This window comes from Aulonocara sp. 'chitande type north' Nkhata Bay, linkage group LG18 (assembly GCF_057382095.1).
Source record: "Aulonocara sp. 'chitande type north' Nkhata Bay isolate Kocher_YH1m ecotype deep benthic linkage group LG18, A_spYH_male_GT1.1, whole genome shotgun sequence".
NCBI lineage: Eukaryota > Metazoa > Chordata > Actinopteri > Cichliformes > Cichlidae > Aulonocara > Aulonocara sp. 'chitande type north' Nkhata Bay.
Genome location: NC_141361.1, coordinates 23,272,009 through 23,288,469, shown reverse-complemented (window position 1 = coordinate 23,288,469; position 16,461 = coordinate 23,272,009). Strand labels below are relative to the sequence as shown.

Here is a 16,461-nt window from a genome sequence, read left to right as displayed (position 1 = left end):
TGTCCATAACTGTAGATAGAAGAAGAAGCAGCTTTTTAGTGGACACTGGAGCTACGTACTCCACCATTAAGGAGGTTGCTCGTGAAAGACTTACTGACAGAGTGATTACAGTGGTGGGCATATCTGGGGAACCTAAAACTCTGCCTTACACCGTGCCCCTCCCCACAACGGTTGGAGATCAGACTTTGTTACACAGCTATGTTTGTTCAAAACAGGCGCCTGTGAATTTACTGGGAAGAGACTTGTTGATTAAATTAGGAGCCACAATACTCTGCTCTTCACAAGGCCTAACTGTGACTCTCCCTACTGGCGTTGTAATTCCCTGCTCTGATGGGCCAGAGGGAGGTGGTCAGTTTCTGCTACAACCCTCCTCCTGTTTGGCGGACTCTGCTGACATCTACTGGGCATTATTGGAAGTTGAAACACCTGCTGAACCAGGAGTTTGGACTGCTTTTCAGCAATGGCGGCCGTGGCTCTCACTCCTACATCCTTATGTCCCTCCCCCTGACCCACCTCATGTTACACTGTTTTATGACAGGCATGACACCACCTGGTACCAGCACATGTTCCAAGAGCAGTGTGAGGGGCGGGCTTGGTCTTTGAACATGTCGTGCATTTTTGCGGCACCGGAGGGAGTGGCAGCAGCGGTTACTTTAACAACAGATCAATTACAGTGGTACATGATGTCTGATGAGGCAGCTCCCCATGTGTCACTGGCCTTACATCCTGGACACCAGGCTAAGGAGCTGGGTGGAATGGTTAAACGTTCCCTTGCGGCCACTGACTGGACACCTACAAAACTCCCACAGGTTCTGTTTTCTCCATCTACCAAGACATACCAAATTTTAAATGATTGCTTTAATTCCTCAACACTGCAACATGGAGTGGTCAGCGGGTCACATGGCAGAGAACACACAGACCACTGTGATGCTGCGCCTTTACTCGACTCTCTTCCAGATTGTTTGTGGTCCCTTGGACCCACAGATGTAGGTTTAGTTGATGTGGAGCCAGTCTCTTTTCAACTGTCATCTGCTACCCCTTTGTGGCAGCCTCAGTACCCACACAAACCGGAGGCTGAGGCTGGGATTGCAGAAACAATTTCTGGTTTGGTCACTGCCGGTGTCTTGGAGCCCTCCTGCTCTAACTGGAACACGCCCATCCTACCCATTGAGAAAAAAGGCACGGGGAAGTTCAGAATGGCACATGATTTGAGAAGGATTAATGCCTTACTTGGCACTCCTACTTTGCCTGTGCCTAATCCTTATGTTGCCTTGACCAACCTCCCACCATCTCATGCCTGGTTCACCTGCATTGACTTGGCTAATGCCTTTTTCTGCCTCCCACTTCGTGAGTCACTGCGTGACATTTTCTCATTTACATTTAGAGGCCGACAATGGCGTTACACTCGCTTACCACAGGGATTTGCCCTATCCCCAGGACTGTTTAATCAGTGTTTGAAAGAACTTTTACAAACCAGCCCACTACCATCTGACTGTATGTTAATACAATATGTGGATGACCTTTTGCTGTCTGCCCCCACGGCTGACATCTGTTTGGAGGCCACCAGAGTGGTACTTCAACACCTGGCCAACACAGGTTTTAAAGTGAGCAAAAACAAACTACAGATTGCAAGAAAACAGGTTTCTTTTCTAGGCCGCATGGTCTCACAGTCCGGTATTTCCTTGTCCCCAGAACACAGGAACTCCATTTTGCACCATCCAAAACCTCTAACTGTAAAAGACATGTTGTCATTTTTGGGCCTGACTGGTTACAGCAGGACCTATGTCCCAGACTATGTTGGCCTTACTTCCCCTTTGCGCGTTTTGGTAAATGAACAAGGCATGAGAAACCTCTCTGCTCGCCTCTCATGGACTACAGAAACAGAACAGGCGTTTATAAAGTTAAAACAACAGCTTTCTGTCGCCTCTGACCTTGCTGTGCCAGATTATGCTTTGCCTTTTCATCTTGATGTTTCTGGAACTGGAACCCATATCAATGGTATCCTGTTCCAGAAAAAAGGGGGAGAGAGAAAAGTGTTGACATATGTAAGCGTAATGCTTGACAACACTGAAAAACGCCACCCACCGTGCACACAACACGTTTCTGGACTTGCAAAAATCATTCAGAAAACAGCACACATAGTGATGAACCACCCACTAAAAATTTTGACATCACACAGTGTGGTGGCCTACGTCTCCTCACAGGCCTTCACACTCACTTCACTCAGGCAGAGACGCCTCAGTACCATTTTGGAAGCACCACACATCACCTACTCACATGAAGGCATAAACATGGCTGATCACATGGGATCAGGGGAACCACATATGTGTGAAGAGGTTGTGCAGGTACAGGAGAAAATCAGGCCAGATTTGCAGGCAGAACCTCTAATGGATGCAGAAAAAGATTGGTTCACAGATGGATGTTGTTTCAGAACTGAAAGTGGAATGTTGAAGGCTGCATGGGCAATAGTGGAACAGACAGACATGAGATGGAAAACAGTGAAAGCAGAGCAGTTGACAGGACAACAGTCTGCACAGAGAGCTGAACTGAGAGCGGTGATTGAAGCCTTAAGGATGGGAAAGGGACAGAAAGTGAATATATACAGTGATTCAGCTTATGCTGTGGGAGCAGTGCATGTGGAGCTCAAGCAGTGGCTAAGAGCTGGTTTTTTGACAGCCAGCGGAAAGCCCATTAAACATGAGATAGAAATGAGGGAATTAGCGGAAGCACTGTTGTTACCTGTTAAGGTGGCAGTGGTAAAATGCAAAGGTCACAGTGCCGGATTGGATTTAGTGGCATTAGGTAACAAACAGGCCGACTTAGTAGCGAAGCAGACAGCTGGTTACTTACCCTCCCTGATTATGGTAATGGACCCAGAAGCCACACCCCCTCCAGAAAGACCACCCATACAACTAGGCCTAGCCACAATCAGAGAGTTACAGGACAAAGCCAGCCCCCAGGAAAAATCATTATGGGTAACAAGAGGGGCCACAAACACAGATGTCTGGCGTGGCCCAGATGGAAGGCCCATTCTACCGCCAGGGGTCAGACAGACAGCAATGGAAGAGGCACATGGAGTGGGGCATGTGGGACCTGCACAAATGATGAGGAACTTAGCCGCCTGGTGGCACCCTTATCTAAAAGACATGACAAAATACATGGTTAAAACCTGTAAGGAGTGCAACCAATTTGGAATCAAGCCCGCCTTCAAGCCAATAGCAGGGTACTTCCCCATCCCACTTTGCCCAGGGAAAGAAATAATCATTGATTACACAGACATGGTGGACAGAGTAGGTAGTTACAGGTACCTGCTGGTGGCTGTGGATGCATTTTCAGGTTGGCCAGAAGCCTGGCCGACAGCAAGTGAAAACAGTAGAACTGTGGTGAAGTGTCTGATTAATCATTATATACCACAGCATGGGTTTCCCGAGGTCATAAGGTCGGACAATGGTTCACATTTCAGGAACCACGATCTGCAGAGGGTTGAAGCCGCATTAGGTTTGAAACATAAGTTTGGCTCAGTTTACCACCCCCAATCCCAAGGGAAGGTGGAAAGGATGAATCAAACTCTAAAAACTAAATTGGCTAAAATCTGTGCACAGACCAAATTAGATTGGGTTAAGGCATTGCCTCTTGCATTAATGTCCATAAGATGCTCAGTAAATCAAACCTCTGGTTACACTCCATTTGAGTTGGAGCATGGCAGGCCTTTTCCTGGCCCCTCCTCTCGCCTGTTAATGTCGGATGAAGCTGATTCAGACCTCGATCCGAGGACATATTATAACATGCTCCGCAGTTTTGTTGCCCAGTATTCCTCACAGGTCGCTGAAAGAAACCAGCAAGAGCGGAAAGAGGCGGCTACACCTGGAACGGACTACGTCCTCCTGAAAGTCACAAAGAGAAAGTGGGCTGAGCCTCGCTGGACAGGCCCTTACCGCATAACAGAGCGGACCTCCCACGCTGTCAGGCTCGAAGGGAAAGGTGACACCTGGTTTCATTACACACAGTGCGCTGCTGCCACCGAACCAGGAAGAACCTTGAGAGAGGTGCAGAAGGACCTGTCAGAAGGAGCTGCAACAGCATCACCAACCACTTGAGGGAGCCAAAACTCAACCTACAAGCCGGCTGGTTACAAAAGGGGGTGTTCTTCATACTGAACTAAACATTTTTTTATTTTTAACATCTTTTATGACTTTGCTTTTATATTGGCTTGAGTTTTTAAGATTTACATTTTACATTGCAATAGTTTTAACCGCTGAAAGCTCATTTAAAGTTGTGTCACTGATACTTTTTGTTGCTCTTTAACTCCTAGAACACGCCCTTGGCGAGGTGGGGGGAACTGGACCACCTTTCTCTGCCCCATCATCCTCTATTAGAAGACATTCAAGCTAAGTAAACATGTCTTGGCCCTTTCCCCCTGAAATGACAGGCAGGCAAAGATGTTGCGTCTTTGTTTGCTTCCTGGCCCTGGGTCTCATTCCCATTGGCATAATCCTGATCTGTGAAGGGCCCCCGACACTTCTGACACCTTCAAGTTCAAAAGCTTCGCCCCCTTCTGACAGTCCCAATCTGACGAATGTAGCCCCTAGGGTCTTGCCCACCACTTCCTCTCCAGTTTTGCCCACGCCCGATCCATTTAGAAAGAAACGAGACACGGTTACCTCCTCGCCAACGGATGATGAAAACTCTGATCGTGAGGGTGACGAACATTATCGTCTTTCTCTTGTTTAAATGCTTCTAGAATGGTTATTTCTCTGTGGTGTTTTGTATTAGGCTTGTTATTAATTGTTTCCCTCACCCACTTCCTCTTGAAGGATATATCTGGTTGAACTGTGTCTGGTCGGGTTGTGAGGGTTAAGCGATGTTCTCAGGGTCTCCGGACTTAAGCCTGAGCGAATGTGTACTCCCACCACTGGATATAAATTGTTTTATTCCACACCCCTTCCTCACTTTTTAACATATTCACTTTTGAATGTCCTTAGCAGTTACCGTTCTGGGTTTATTTTACGGTTGATTTATTCTTTCACATTTTCACGTTTATATCTCTCATTATTATAGTATACTCTATACTCTCCACATTTTTATCATTACTTATGCTTTTTGGTTGCTGACTTACAGGAACTGTTAATTTTGTGTCACTACCCTGGTTGCACTAACTCGTTGTATCCTTGGTTGCAGGACAGCTGTTACTGCTTTCGTCGGGAACCGAGACTGCTTGCAGCCGACCCCTGGGCAGGGTGGTGCCTGGACTCTTTTCTCCTCATCTGCAATGACAGATAAAGACAAATGATAAGACCCGAGGAGTTTTTCGAGCCAGGCTTCGACACGTCTCTGTGTTCCTTTGAATGTTACTTATTTTTGTGTGTTGACCCATTTAAGATGGGTCAAAAGGGGGATTTGAAGAAAATATAATCTGATCAAACATTATTCAGCTTTAAATATTGTTCAGCTTTAAAGTTACTGTGCAACTGTGTAATAAAAATGTGCTCACGACTTTGGCCTTGAGAGCGATAAGAAGCGATCGCCTCATCCTGCAGGTGTAAGATATCTGCAAGCGAAGAGACTAGAACACCCAAGGCCGATTTCCTTTTATGGAGTTGTTTTTTCTGCTAATGCAGCACTTTTCTCACAACCCCCTCCTGTAAGTTTTAGAGAATATCTACCCATCCTCACAGCAAATATTAGGAATCTCTTGATGTGAGCTGTGTTGAGAGGTTGTCTCTGTCTCAATAAAAGTTCACTGATTCCCCATCTGCAGCAGGTGTCCAGTTGTCTTCATTCTCCGCCAGCCTGGTTAAGTCAATTCCTCCTTAACATCTAAAAGAACCTATTTAATGAAGGAAGACGGGTTCACTTTGTGTTTAATATTATTCTATTGCTGTTGTTGTTTTTTTTATATCCTTCAGTAGCCACAAGATAACAAAGGCTCAACACTGCGCCCAGCATCCTGGAGCACTTCTGTTGTCTTTTGTACGTGTTTTGAGTTTTTATGTGCTTCTGAGTTTTTATATGCTTCTGAGTTTTTACGTGCTTCGGAGTTTGTACGTGTTTTTACGTGTTTTTGGAGTTTTTACGTGTTTTGGAGTTTGTACGTGTTTTTACGTGTTTTGGAGTTTGTACATGCTTCAGAGTTCGTACGTGATTTGAAGTTTGTATGTGCTTTGTCTCTAGGGGCCACCGTAAATATACTTTTATTTATTCACTCCACATAAAATGTAAGAAATAAATCATATAATACAAAAATCAACTATTCACATTTCAAGTTTTAACTATTTAAATTTTCAGCTTTTTCCTTTCACAAATTTAAAGTGAAAAGAACACAAAACACTGCAAACCACAACACAATTAAATATAAATTATAATATGAAAACTAAAAGAACATGCATATTCTCTGTCATATGGACCTGCATGAATAAACTTTCTCAATCCTTTATCATCTGCAACCGAAAATAGTTGTGGATGATTACTATACCTTTCTAATGTTGTTGTCCCTGCCTCTCTTTCTCTCTCTCTGGCTCTGTTCCTGTGCTACTGAGTGTAACTACCGCCCCTCCCCCCTCTGCCCAGCGTAAAGCACAAGGCTCGCGTGCAGAGTGAAGCGGCAAAAAAAGTGCGAGAGAGGCGCTGAGAGAAAAAAAACAAAAAAAAAAAACACGTGACGGCTCGCGATAAGGAGCCGGCTCGCGTCGTTCACGTCAAAGAGTCGGCTCTAAGAGCCATTTCGTTCGCGAACGACCCATCACTAGCAGTGACGCGTCAGGACCGGAAGATCACGGACATCCAGTATCAATTTTCAGGCGAGCGCACAGATTCTCTGAATCTTTTGTACTGCAGATGATGACAGAAGTATTCACAATTCTACTTTCAAGAACATTACTTTAAAATTATTCCACATTTTTAAAACTCTGCCGCCGTTTTTATACTCAGCCATTTTACCGCCCTGCTGTAATTAAATGTTCATTAAATGTTTCTTCAGCTGTCGCTTTTTAGTTCCCAACTTCTTCTTGAGACGTCTAGCTTCCATCGAATCACGTTTTTCTCAGAGTTGTACATTTTGACATAAAACTGAAGCAGCAAAAAAAAGCAAACTGCCTCCTCTTATCCTACTCACTCCTCCCAACAGCTGTATAAGTCCTTGATATCTCTTAACGCTCAGACTGAGTGACGTTTGAGTGAAAACAGTGGGACTGTATTTAAAGTTGAGCAGTTTGGATTCATACTGTTGACACACAATCTTCAAGTTCACAGTACATGCTGGAAAAACCTGTTCCTAAATGAATAACTTCGTCTTGTTGTCACATTTACAAGCAAACACTCCCGAGCTACACTTTTCACGTCATTATGGTTTACTCCTCTGCAGGTGCACCTCTACTGCCACCATGTGGTCGGAAGATGCGGCTGCTGCAATCTTGTGCACATTTCCACTGACAATAAAGACACAGCACACAGACAAGTTCTTATTTTCCAGTAAAAAAATGAAACAAAAATAAAACAAAAACAAAACAAGACTTTATTAAAGAAGCATAAAAAATAAAACTCTTGATACATTTCTCATAACCGTCAAGTCAGCTCAAATTATACGATTATACAATTTTTCCCGGCTCACGGTTAAAAGGTCCATAAACTTTCAAATAAAATATATTTCAATTTTAAAATTTCTTCAATAATTTTCTCATTTTGTTATAAATCGCCTATATGTAGTACACAGGAAATAAGGAAAATGAAAAAAAAAGAAAACAAAATGGAAAACAAAAATAAATTTGAAGTAATAAAAGGGTCACATTATTGTCTGGGATATTTAGGTAAGCAAATAAATTGTAAAAAATAAAATGTGTAAAAAGTTTTTTGTTTTTTTGTATTTTTGTTTTTTTTGTATCTTAAAAATTATTAGCTAATGCCAGAAGGCTCGAAGACATGCAGATGGTTAACTTACAAATAATAACACATGTTTTTTTAGAAACTACGTTCATCTTCAATTAAGTTGTTTTGCTTTGAAAAACAAGATCCCGATGATTGTATCCAGGGTATATACATACACACAGGTTAGGCCTGAAACCTAGTTTGCTGACGTTTTACATTTTGGTTCTGCATACAAAAAGAATTAAAGCAAAAATAGAGGAGAGCAGAGGTTCGAGGGGAGTCTGGCACCCCGTACTGGCGTGGCTCTCTTTGCATTCCCCCCACCTCTAATCACAAAAAAGGTCAGAGGTCACTGGCTAGCATGCCTCAGGAAACCCTGTTTTCAAACCTTTAGGAAGGAAGTGGGGGAAGGGGGAGACGTCTTGTTAAGAAAAAAAAAAAAAAAGAAAAAAAAAAGTACCTTTTAACAATTAAACTACTGTACATCAACCCTAACATTCTCTCGACGGCCACAAACATCCTGGTGCAACAGCAGGATCTACGCTGAACCCATCTGGAAATCACAACACATTTTATTGTTTAACGCGTCACCTCAGACAGTTGAAAGTAAGAGCTTTAAGTTGGGCCTCAGACTCGCATCAGTCATCACAGAATGGCTCATATAGACGCGCTCGCAGCCCCGTGTTTGCTCTGAGGAACACGCTCCAGCCCCACGGGGCCGGGTGGGCATTTAGAGGGGGAGGGGTGAGGGCGAGAATGAGAACAGGGTCATTGGGTCTACAGTGCATTGGAGAAGTTGATCTGAGAACAAAACGGCCTCCCTTTACCCACTTATTTCTCCTGCGTTTGTGCAGGGAGTTGCACTAGAAGCACCACGAGCTCATCTGCGCACCAATTGGTGCGCTGCTGCTGCTCAACCAGGACAGCCTCGTCACGCGCGTAGGAAACAGACAAAAATAAGTTAAACATCATCATCATCCAGGCTACAGCACCAAAGCACAGCAAAATCAGCCCACATATTTACTCAAGAGTTACCTTTAATTCCTTGACATTTAAACCCTGCAACTCGTCCTGATCTGTGAGACACCCTGATGCAGCGCCATACACACCAACAGGATCTGCATGTGATGACTGTGTAGGGCAATTACACACACACACCCCGACACACAAAAGACCCCCCCCCCTCCCAAAAAAAGAAAGAAAGAAAGAAAAAAGCAACAAACAGAATAACTAAAAAGAAGCACAACATTCTGCAGCTGCTGGGATTTGAACACGACGAGTGTCTGGAAGCCCTGGATGACCTAGCTACTAGCTGCCATAAAGGATAAGTTGATTCTTCCTACCGTGTGAGCCTGAAAATGTGATCGTGTGTCTGTGCGTTCAGAGGAAGCCCTTGTAAATTAGGTACGTCTTTTTCTTTTTCTTCTTTTCTTTAAAATTCAGCTGTCATGGCTTTGTCTCGTTCTACGAGCTGAATCCACACGTGTCAGGGAGAAGAGAGAGGGAAAAACAAAACAAAAAACCTGCAACCGTGTAACGTCACACAGACGTTGGAAAAAAAAAAAAAATCATACACATAGTATAAAGACTACAGGAGGCAGTTACTGCAAACTCAATGAAATCAAAACACTAACAGAAAAAAAAAAACCCAACTTAAAAACAGGATGTACCCGCCTCACTGGAGTTACTCAGTAATGCTATGAAACACATGACAGACCCCAATCAACCAGCCACATAGTGCACTACATTTTGCCAGGAGTACAGCGCTGTATGGGGACAACAGTGACGTCAGAGAGTGCCGTACAGCTTCGCTGTGAGAGACAGGTGGAAGACCTAACAAAAACAGTAAGAGCTGTTTCTTTTTCGCTTTTAGTTTAGAGGGGCCGGGCCTTACAGTGCATGAAGAAAAGGTTCAATGGAGGCCCCTTGTAATTGTTTAGTGTAGGAGGAGCAGCAGGAGGCCTCTCTCCTTAACCTTAACTGGACAACACATTCTTGTGTGACATCAGAAAAGCCCCATCTTATCCTAGTGTTCAAAATATTGTCTGTCAGCCACACACTTGACAGTCAAGAGTCAAAAACTAGTAGAAAACACCAGAAACAGGCGGCTCTGGGCGTAACAGACGTGGGAGGACAACTACAGTAGTGTGGATGGATCACAGCGTCGCTTTCCTTCAAGACCAAGTGTGCAGCAAAGAAGAACGGGACAGGGAGCAGACCTACTCTCGGTGGTGCGACGAACAGCATGAGTGGGCGTTGTTCTCTCGCACACACACTCATACTCGCATATCGCAGAGACAGAGGGGTGTAAAGGGATTGTCAGGCTGCCCAAACACAGAGACCTGACCTCAAACACATTACTTCACGTATGGTACGTTTCTCACCTATTAAAGGAAAATTAATGTGAATCAATGCGACAGCCACATTTGAAATGTGGGGCAGACTCATCCAACATGAATTCACTCAAGAGATGTCTATTAATAACATTCATTTGGCTTACTTACTGATGGCTATTCTTTTGTGGCAAAGAGAAACTGGAATTGATCATTAAGAGGTCCCTTGGGTTTATTGTTCTTCTAGGTGCCTGACAACACAGCGATCTTTAAAATAAAAACAGAGAGAAAAGTCCCAAACTTACAGAAAAAAAAGAGGAACTTTGCCACTTCGTGCCACAACAGCATGAGTGAGAGCAAAGGACAAAGGGATTTGTTGGAAACGGGCGGTGCCCTGTTGAGAACAGTAAAATTAGGGAGTAGAAAAGTGCAGGCCTCGTCGACAGCTTCATTGAAAAATATCTGTTAAGTATAAAAGTGTCAAAAAGAAAGGCTGTGAGACAGATAGAGAGCGAGAGAGAGAGAGCAGGCAGAGATCTGAAGAAGAAGCCAGAATGAAGAAATGTTGAGACAGACCAGCAGGCAGCCGCAAGGGCCGCTCTGGGTCAAAAAGAAGGCCTGAAGAGAGATAAGACACTAGTTTCCTTCCGTTAAGTTCAACACCAAGAGACTGGCTGAGCTCCAACTGTCTACAGACCAGTTTCAATTAACTTCACTCTGAAAATAAGTCACTATTAATTATTATCATCATCATTTATCGACAGTTACCAGCAATAAATCAGCATCCTTATAGTATCGTCATCTCTATTAATGCATTTATTATGGTCCATCATGTGTGTGAAGGTTATTATTGTGACTCCTTCCATTGTCTCTGCCGCAGCTGGTGCCCCACTTGGGACCGTTCCCCTCCCATCCCACATTTTACCCCACCACCCCTCCCTTTGCCCAGGACATTACGAGAAGATGCGGATGCACTGTGTGGTAGGAGTGTGACAGACGGGGCATTCTGGCTCTGTTGATTGGCAGATCTGCCCAGCGCACTCCATGCAGAACAAGTTGTGGCCGCAGGGCACCAGGGCTGCCGTCACCTCGCTCTCGAAACACACGAAGCAGTCCCTGTTGACCCCGGGGCTGACTCCAACCAGAGCCGCAACCCCAGAGCCAGAGCTGCCTTTCAGTCGGCTCAAAATCCCAGAGGTGAGACCCACGCCGCTGCCGCCTCCCTCTGAGTCGGTAGGCGACCCACCGGGGAGGGAGGAGGCCGAGCAGGAGGAGTAACCGGTCGATGAGCCGCCGGAGCTGGAGCTCGATGCTCCGGAGAAGGAGCCGCCGCCTGCGTTGCCAGACTGCAGCCAGGAGAGAGTGCTGAGGGGGTCGCTTTGAGCACGACGGGCAAGTGGGTGATCCAGAGGGGGGACCACGCCTGTGTCCTGAGGCAGAGTCGGGGACAATCGTGGAGTGATGGCGCCGGCGCTGACGCCGCTGCTATTGCGACGCAGAGGCTGCTGCTGAGAGGAGCTGCCCGTCTTATTGCCCGATCCGCTGTTGACGAAAGGCGCCCAGATGTTGGAAGCACTGAACTCGAAGCCCAGCTCGTCTGACGAAGGCAGTCCTGGGGTGGAATCGCCCCCAAAAGTGAATCCCCCAGCGCTGCTGGAGCCTGTGCTAAAAGGGCTAGTGGGACTGCCTCCCTCAGTGGCCTTCCGGGCGGTGCTGAAGCTGTCTGCGCTCATCCCGCCATTGTGCGTGTGATAGGGAACCGATGAGGACATCTTCCTGCCGGACGAGTGGTGTACGGACATGGAAAGAGCAGAAGGTGGGGATGTTGGAGGAGGAGGGGGGGCAGAATGGTGGCTAGTTGCCCTGGACCACAAAGTCGCTCCCAGTCCCCCACTCAGGGAACCAAGGCCTTCAAGACTGACATCAGTGCCATTAGTGTGGAAGTCATTGTCTCCCTGGAGGTCTACAAAGGTTCCAGTTCTCAGGGTGATGTGAGTCTCGATCTCCTCTCTCGCTCTGTCCACGTTCTCTGGCATCCCAGTCACCTCGAACACGGGGTCTTTTTCTCGACTCGGTGTCACGATGTAGGTGTGAGTCTGCTGCTGGATGCGCTTGATTGTTGCCCCTTTTGGTCCAACAACTAAACCGACTACTCTGTACGGCACTCTAACCTGGATCAGGGATAAAATAAAAGGATATTTTAGCTGATTTTCAAGCAAAACAAGACAAAAAGCAAAAACATGACCCCAGCACCACAGCAGGGCTACTGCACCTGTATAGTGGTCTGTCCAGGTAGGTTTGGTGGTCCGGGAAGGGAGCCGCCTCCTCCACCCCCTCCAGCTTTGCAGCGGGACGCCCTGATCATAGAGAAGTGCTCTGCTGCAGACACAATTTCACGCTTGGCCATCTCCACATCCTCCCTGCGTCCCGTCACGATGAACACAGGGTCCTCGCCTCGCACCGGAGTCTTTATGTAGGTGTTTGTTTTGGCACGCAGGGCCTTGATCTTACAACCTGGAAGATTCAGAAGCACACAATCAACTGCAATGTTTTTTTTTGTTTGTTTTATTAGTTGATCTGATTTTGCTGACAATTATGAATGCTTCACTTTGTAAAGTTTCAAAAATTCAGTTGCTCTCACTAATATGAATGGGCTATATTAGGCAGAGCACAAATTTTAGCCTAAATTTCAAAGCCTGACATCAAAAATATTTTTGTAACATACGCCTGGCACTTTGGTGTAGTAATTTACACATTTGCCATAAAATATCCATCTATCCATTCTTTTCCGCTTATCCTTATTGGGTCGTGGAGGGACTGGAGCTTGTCCCAGCTACCACAGGGTGAGAGGCAGGGTACAACCTGGACAGATTGCCAGTCTGTCGCAAGGATAAATAAAGTAATTTCCTCTGTTCGGTCCCAGGAGGAGACACAAATCCTTTTGAAGTTGTGTCAGGAAGGGTAAACTGTGTAAAGGTCTACCACATCAAATATGCATATCTGCCCGCTGTGGTGACCCTTTGTGAAAAAGGAAGGAGCTGAAAGTAGCATTTCTACAACATGATTATATTAGTATAAATTCAGACTTACTCTGGCATCAGAAGCCAAAAAACACACTTCAGTAAAAATGAGAAGCATTTTCCTGACATAATCCACACCCCACAACAGTGGTGTATGCTCCACAGTCAGAGAGCCACCAAACTACACAAAGTGCACCTAATTTACCAACAACTACAGCACAAATGAAAAATAATCAGCCATTCCTTTATCATCAGCTCAAACTGAGGTAGTGCTGATCATTTTATGAAACAGGCAGTAAAGCCAGCAGGTCTTCATGAAGCTCTCCACATTAAATCAGTGCTGCACTGCATGCCTCCTCCCAGCAGCAGCATCCACACTGCGCTCTGTGTCTTTAAATGCGGACGCTTCATTCTCGGCGGCCAATAGGACGCACGGAGCGTGATGTCATTCTGGGAAGCAGAAAGCATGGCTTTTTCAAACAAAGAGAACAATGCTGTAACGTTAGCGCGAGCGCAACGGGAAAAACAAACCCACGGCTTGACTAAATTTAAAGTGTAGGACACATCCGAATAGAAATCATAATTAAAGAAATCATCTCGAGTATAAACGTAGCGGCAAGCAGCAGCAGCGGCAGACTGAGCTGGGTGCAGGGCGTAACACCGCCCAGTCCCGTGTTTGTGCGTCTGCTGCTGCCCCGTTTCAGCCTCACATCTGCTCTGAGGAGCAAATATAACAAACGCATGTATGAGGTGAAGGTGTGAGTTCAGTGCCGCCTGTGATCTGCGGTACGAAGAAAATCTACACATTTCGCGATATTTCCTTTGTTTGGTGCAGGCTGCTAGACATGTCCAGACTCCCGACAATCTGCCGCTTTGTCTGACCCTCTCCCTCCCCTCCCCCTCCCTTCCCACTCAGCCACGCTCACTCCCTCACCCTCTGTCAGAGCATTGTCTAATTGCTGATTTAAAAAAACAAAACAAACAAAAATCACAAATACTACAGCGGCATTTCATTTCAGTGGAGTATCCGCATTATGCTGCCACTGAAGAGCAGGAGAGGGAAGTGCAGCCCGACCACAACATCAAGCTCAGACAGCTGAAGTTCACAGACCCAGCTCACCAGGCAGTCACCCAAACAAAGAACAAGCTGCTCAACGGCACAGCCTTACCTTGTCTGCCCACTATCTCAGCCACATGCTCGGAGCTGGGGACGGGAACACACTCGGTCATGTTGACACTTCTTTTCCTGCTGCAGAGGACGGAGTTTGGTTCCCCGTGGAGCATGGCATGGGAGCCGGCCATGTGGTACCCCCCTGAGCCATAGTACTCCGGGGATGGAGAGCAGGACGTCGGAGAGTCCCGAGACCCGCTGGGATGGTCCAGCATTTGTAGATCCACGAATCCCCCTCCACTCACACCGTTGCAATTCTCGGGTCCCGGACCCTGGGTCCCATCCAGGCTGTCCACAAGCCCGCTGCTTCCGCCGCCCCCACAGTCCACCTTCTCCATGGCCATCAGTGACAGCTGGTCCAGGGCGAAGCGGAGCGCCTCTTGGTGGTCCTCCTCCCGGGACTCCTGATCCGTCTCCCTGGACAGACCGACCCCGTTGTGTTGGCTGCTGATCACCACGTCGTGGTCCATAATCTCGGGGTGAAATAAAGGGCTAGGCATAGTCTCTCCGTGGATCTCACATCAGATCACGGATGCCTGTTTTGTTGGGAGTCCGCTCACCCTCTACTGAAATTCAAAGAAAACAACAATAAAAATAAAAGGTTTTTCCATGTCTTCTATTAAAACACACAAAATACGAGTGTAACAGAGCACCGTGGAGCCTCAGATCACCCAACAATAACAACGCGCATTAACAGTATTGATTTGAGCGCCTTTGCTTTGTCTGTTGTTGCTGTTTGTCTGACAACTGAGCTCATCCAGGAGGTTGACTGTTTTGCCCGTCCTCACAACCACACACAGTATATTCCCGAGCCTTTTCGGTGCCGACTCCAGCCGGTCCGGTGTGTGCTGTCCGAATTTAAACGTAAATTTAAAAACAATAAACAGATAAATGAGCTGTTGTTAGCTCCAAGAATCAAAAGCTAGCAGGCTAGCTCCACACAGTCGGCACTCAGTCACGTTGTCGACCTCTTTGTTTGAGAGCGCCGCGGTTAGCTGCTTTAGCTCTGTTCTGACAGTCGAACTTGTGTTCACATTCACAGACTGCCGTGTTATTTTTTAAAATTAAATACGTGCGGAAACCACGAGAACTTACCTTATCTACGTTTTGTCGATGAAGTCCTCTCTTCACTCGTAGCCCAGTTCTTTAGGGAAAGACGTGGAGCAGACCGAAGGAGGAGACCTGTGCTGTGCAGCGCTAGGAGCTAGCGGTTCGGCTAACTAGCAAACCGAAAGGGGGGCGTTTGAGGAGAAGAAGAAAAAAACGTTTAAAACCGAAAAGAGGGCACTGTTGTTTTTCCTCCTCCAGGAGATTTCCACAGGAGTGTCACTGCCTCTTCATTTCTCCCAGCGTCAGGGAGAGCTCAACTGAAGTCCAAGGTTAGCGGTTATCTTTTAGTTAAAAAAAAAAAAAAAAACAGTGATTCTCGGCTTTCTGTTGCTGCTCTTGCCTGCCTGACCCCGGTCGGTCCGCCGCCTTTGTCTCGCCAGGCGCACGCCGCTCCGTCTCCCGCACACGGCACTGACGTCACCCGCGACACAACAATGAGTTCAAAGGCCACATGAAGCAAGGGGAGAGCATCAACGCACAGCAGTCTGGGCTACTGTCACCCCCGCCGGGTCTGTCAGAGCACTATTTCACTCTCCTCTTCCGTGGAGGTTTTTGTAGCCTAACTATTAAGGCACTGATATACGTTTAGAAAAATGTGACCACGGTTGGGTGTGTTCATCATGGCTACCAATGAGGTGTTTGGGGTGGTCCAACAGCATCACTGAGCGATGCTCATGCACTAGTAGTTACTTTCTAAGATATTTGTTTAAAAAAATAACCAAACTCATAAACGCGCCACAGGGTTGTTCTAGGGGTTTCGATTGAAGTTATTTTTATATAAGCGCATACATGTTTAAAAAAAAACCCACATCGGCATGCTTCCTTGTATACCTTTAGTCAGAGGCACAAAGATGAAATTTATTACTAATGCTGACTGATTTATCTTATTTAAGAATGAAGGGTTACATGGGTGTAGAGATCCCTCCACTGCCAACACAGACAAAAGGAATATACTAATTTATTACCC

At 46.2% G+C, this 16,461-nt stretch overlaps 1 protein-coding gene across 2 annotated transcripts; it reads right to left on the bottom strand.

The window, feature by feature from the left end:
• Window positions 1-7,414: 7,414 nt before the first annotated feature.
• Window positions 7,415-16,044, bottom strand: LOC147308568 (RNA-binding protein MEX3B). Of its 2 annotated transcripts, none has more exons than XM_086273631.1 (4): window positions 15,480-16,044; window positions 14,383-14,947; window positions 12,466-12,707; window positions 7,415-12,364 (listed from the first exon to the last, which is right to left on the bottom strand). In XM_086273631.1, exons 2-4 carry the CDS (start codon window positions 14,882-14,884, stop codon window positions 11,147-11,149), a joined length of 1,962 nt encoding a protein of 653 aa, XP_086129757.1. In that variant the 5' UTR covers window positions 14,885-14,947; window positions 15,480-16,044; the 3' UTR covers window positions 7,415-11,146. The 2 variants fall into 2 exon arrangements, with proteins under 2 accessions (XP_086129757.1, XP_086129756.1); XM_086273630.1 differs by having other exon boundaries at window positions 7,416-12,364; window positions 14,383-14,950; window positions 15,480-16,043.
• Window positions 16,045-16,461: the final 417 nt, after the last annotated feature.

Bases quoted from the DNA above. Each gene is read 5' to 3' on its own strand.
- LOC147308568 (XM_086273631.1), bottom strand. From the start codon at position 14,884: ATGCCTAGCCCTTTATTTCACCCCGAGATTATGGACCACGACGTGGTG. The intron at 12,708-14,382 runs GTAAGGCTGTGC...TGAATCTTCCAG, and splicing joins TGAGATAGTGGGCAGACAAG to GTTGTAAGATCAAGGCCCTG. The intron at 12,365-12,465 runs GTGCAGTAGCCC...TCCCTGATCCAG, and splicing joins CTGGACAGACCACTATACAG to GTTAGAGTGCCGTACAGAGT.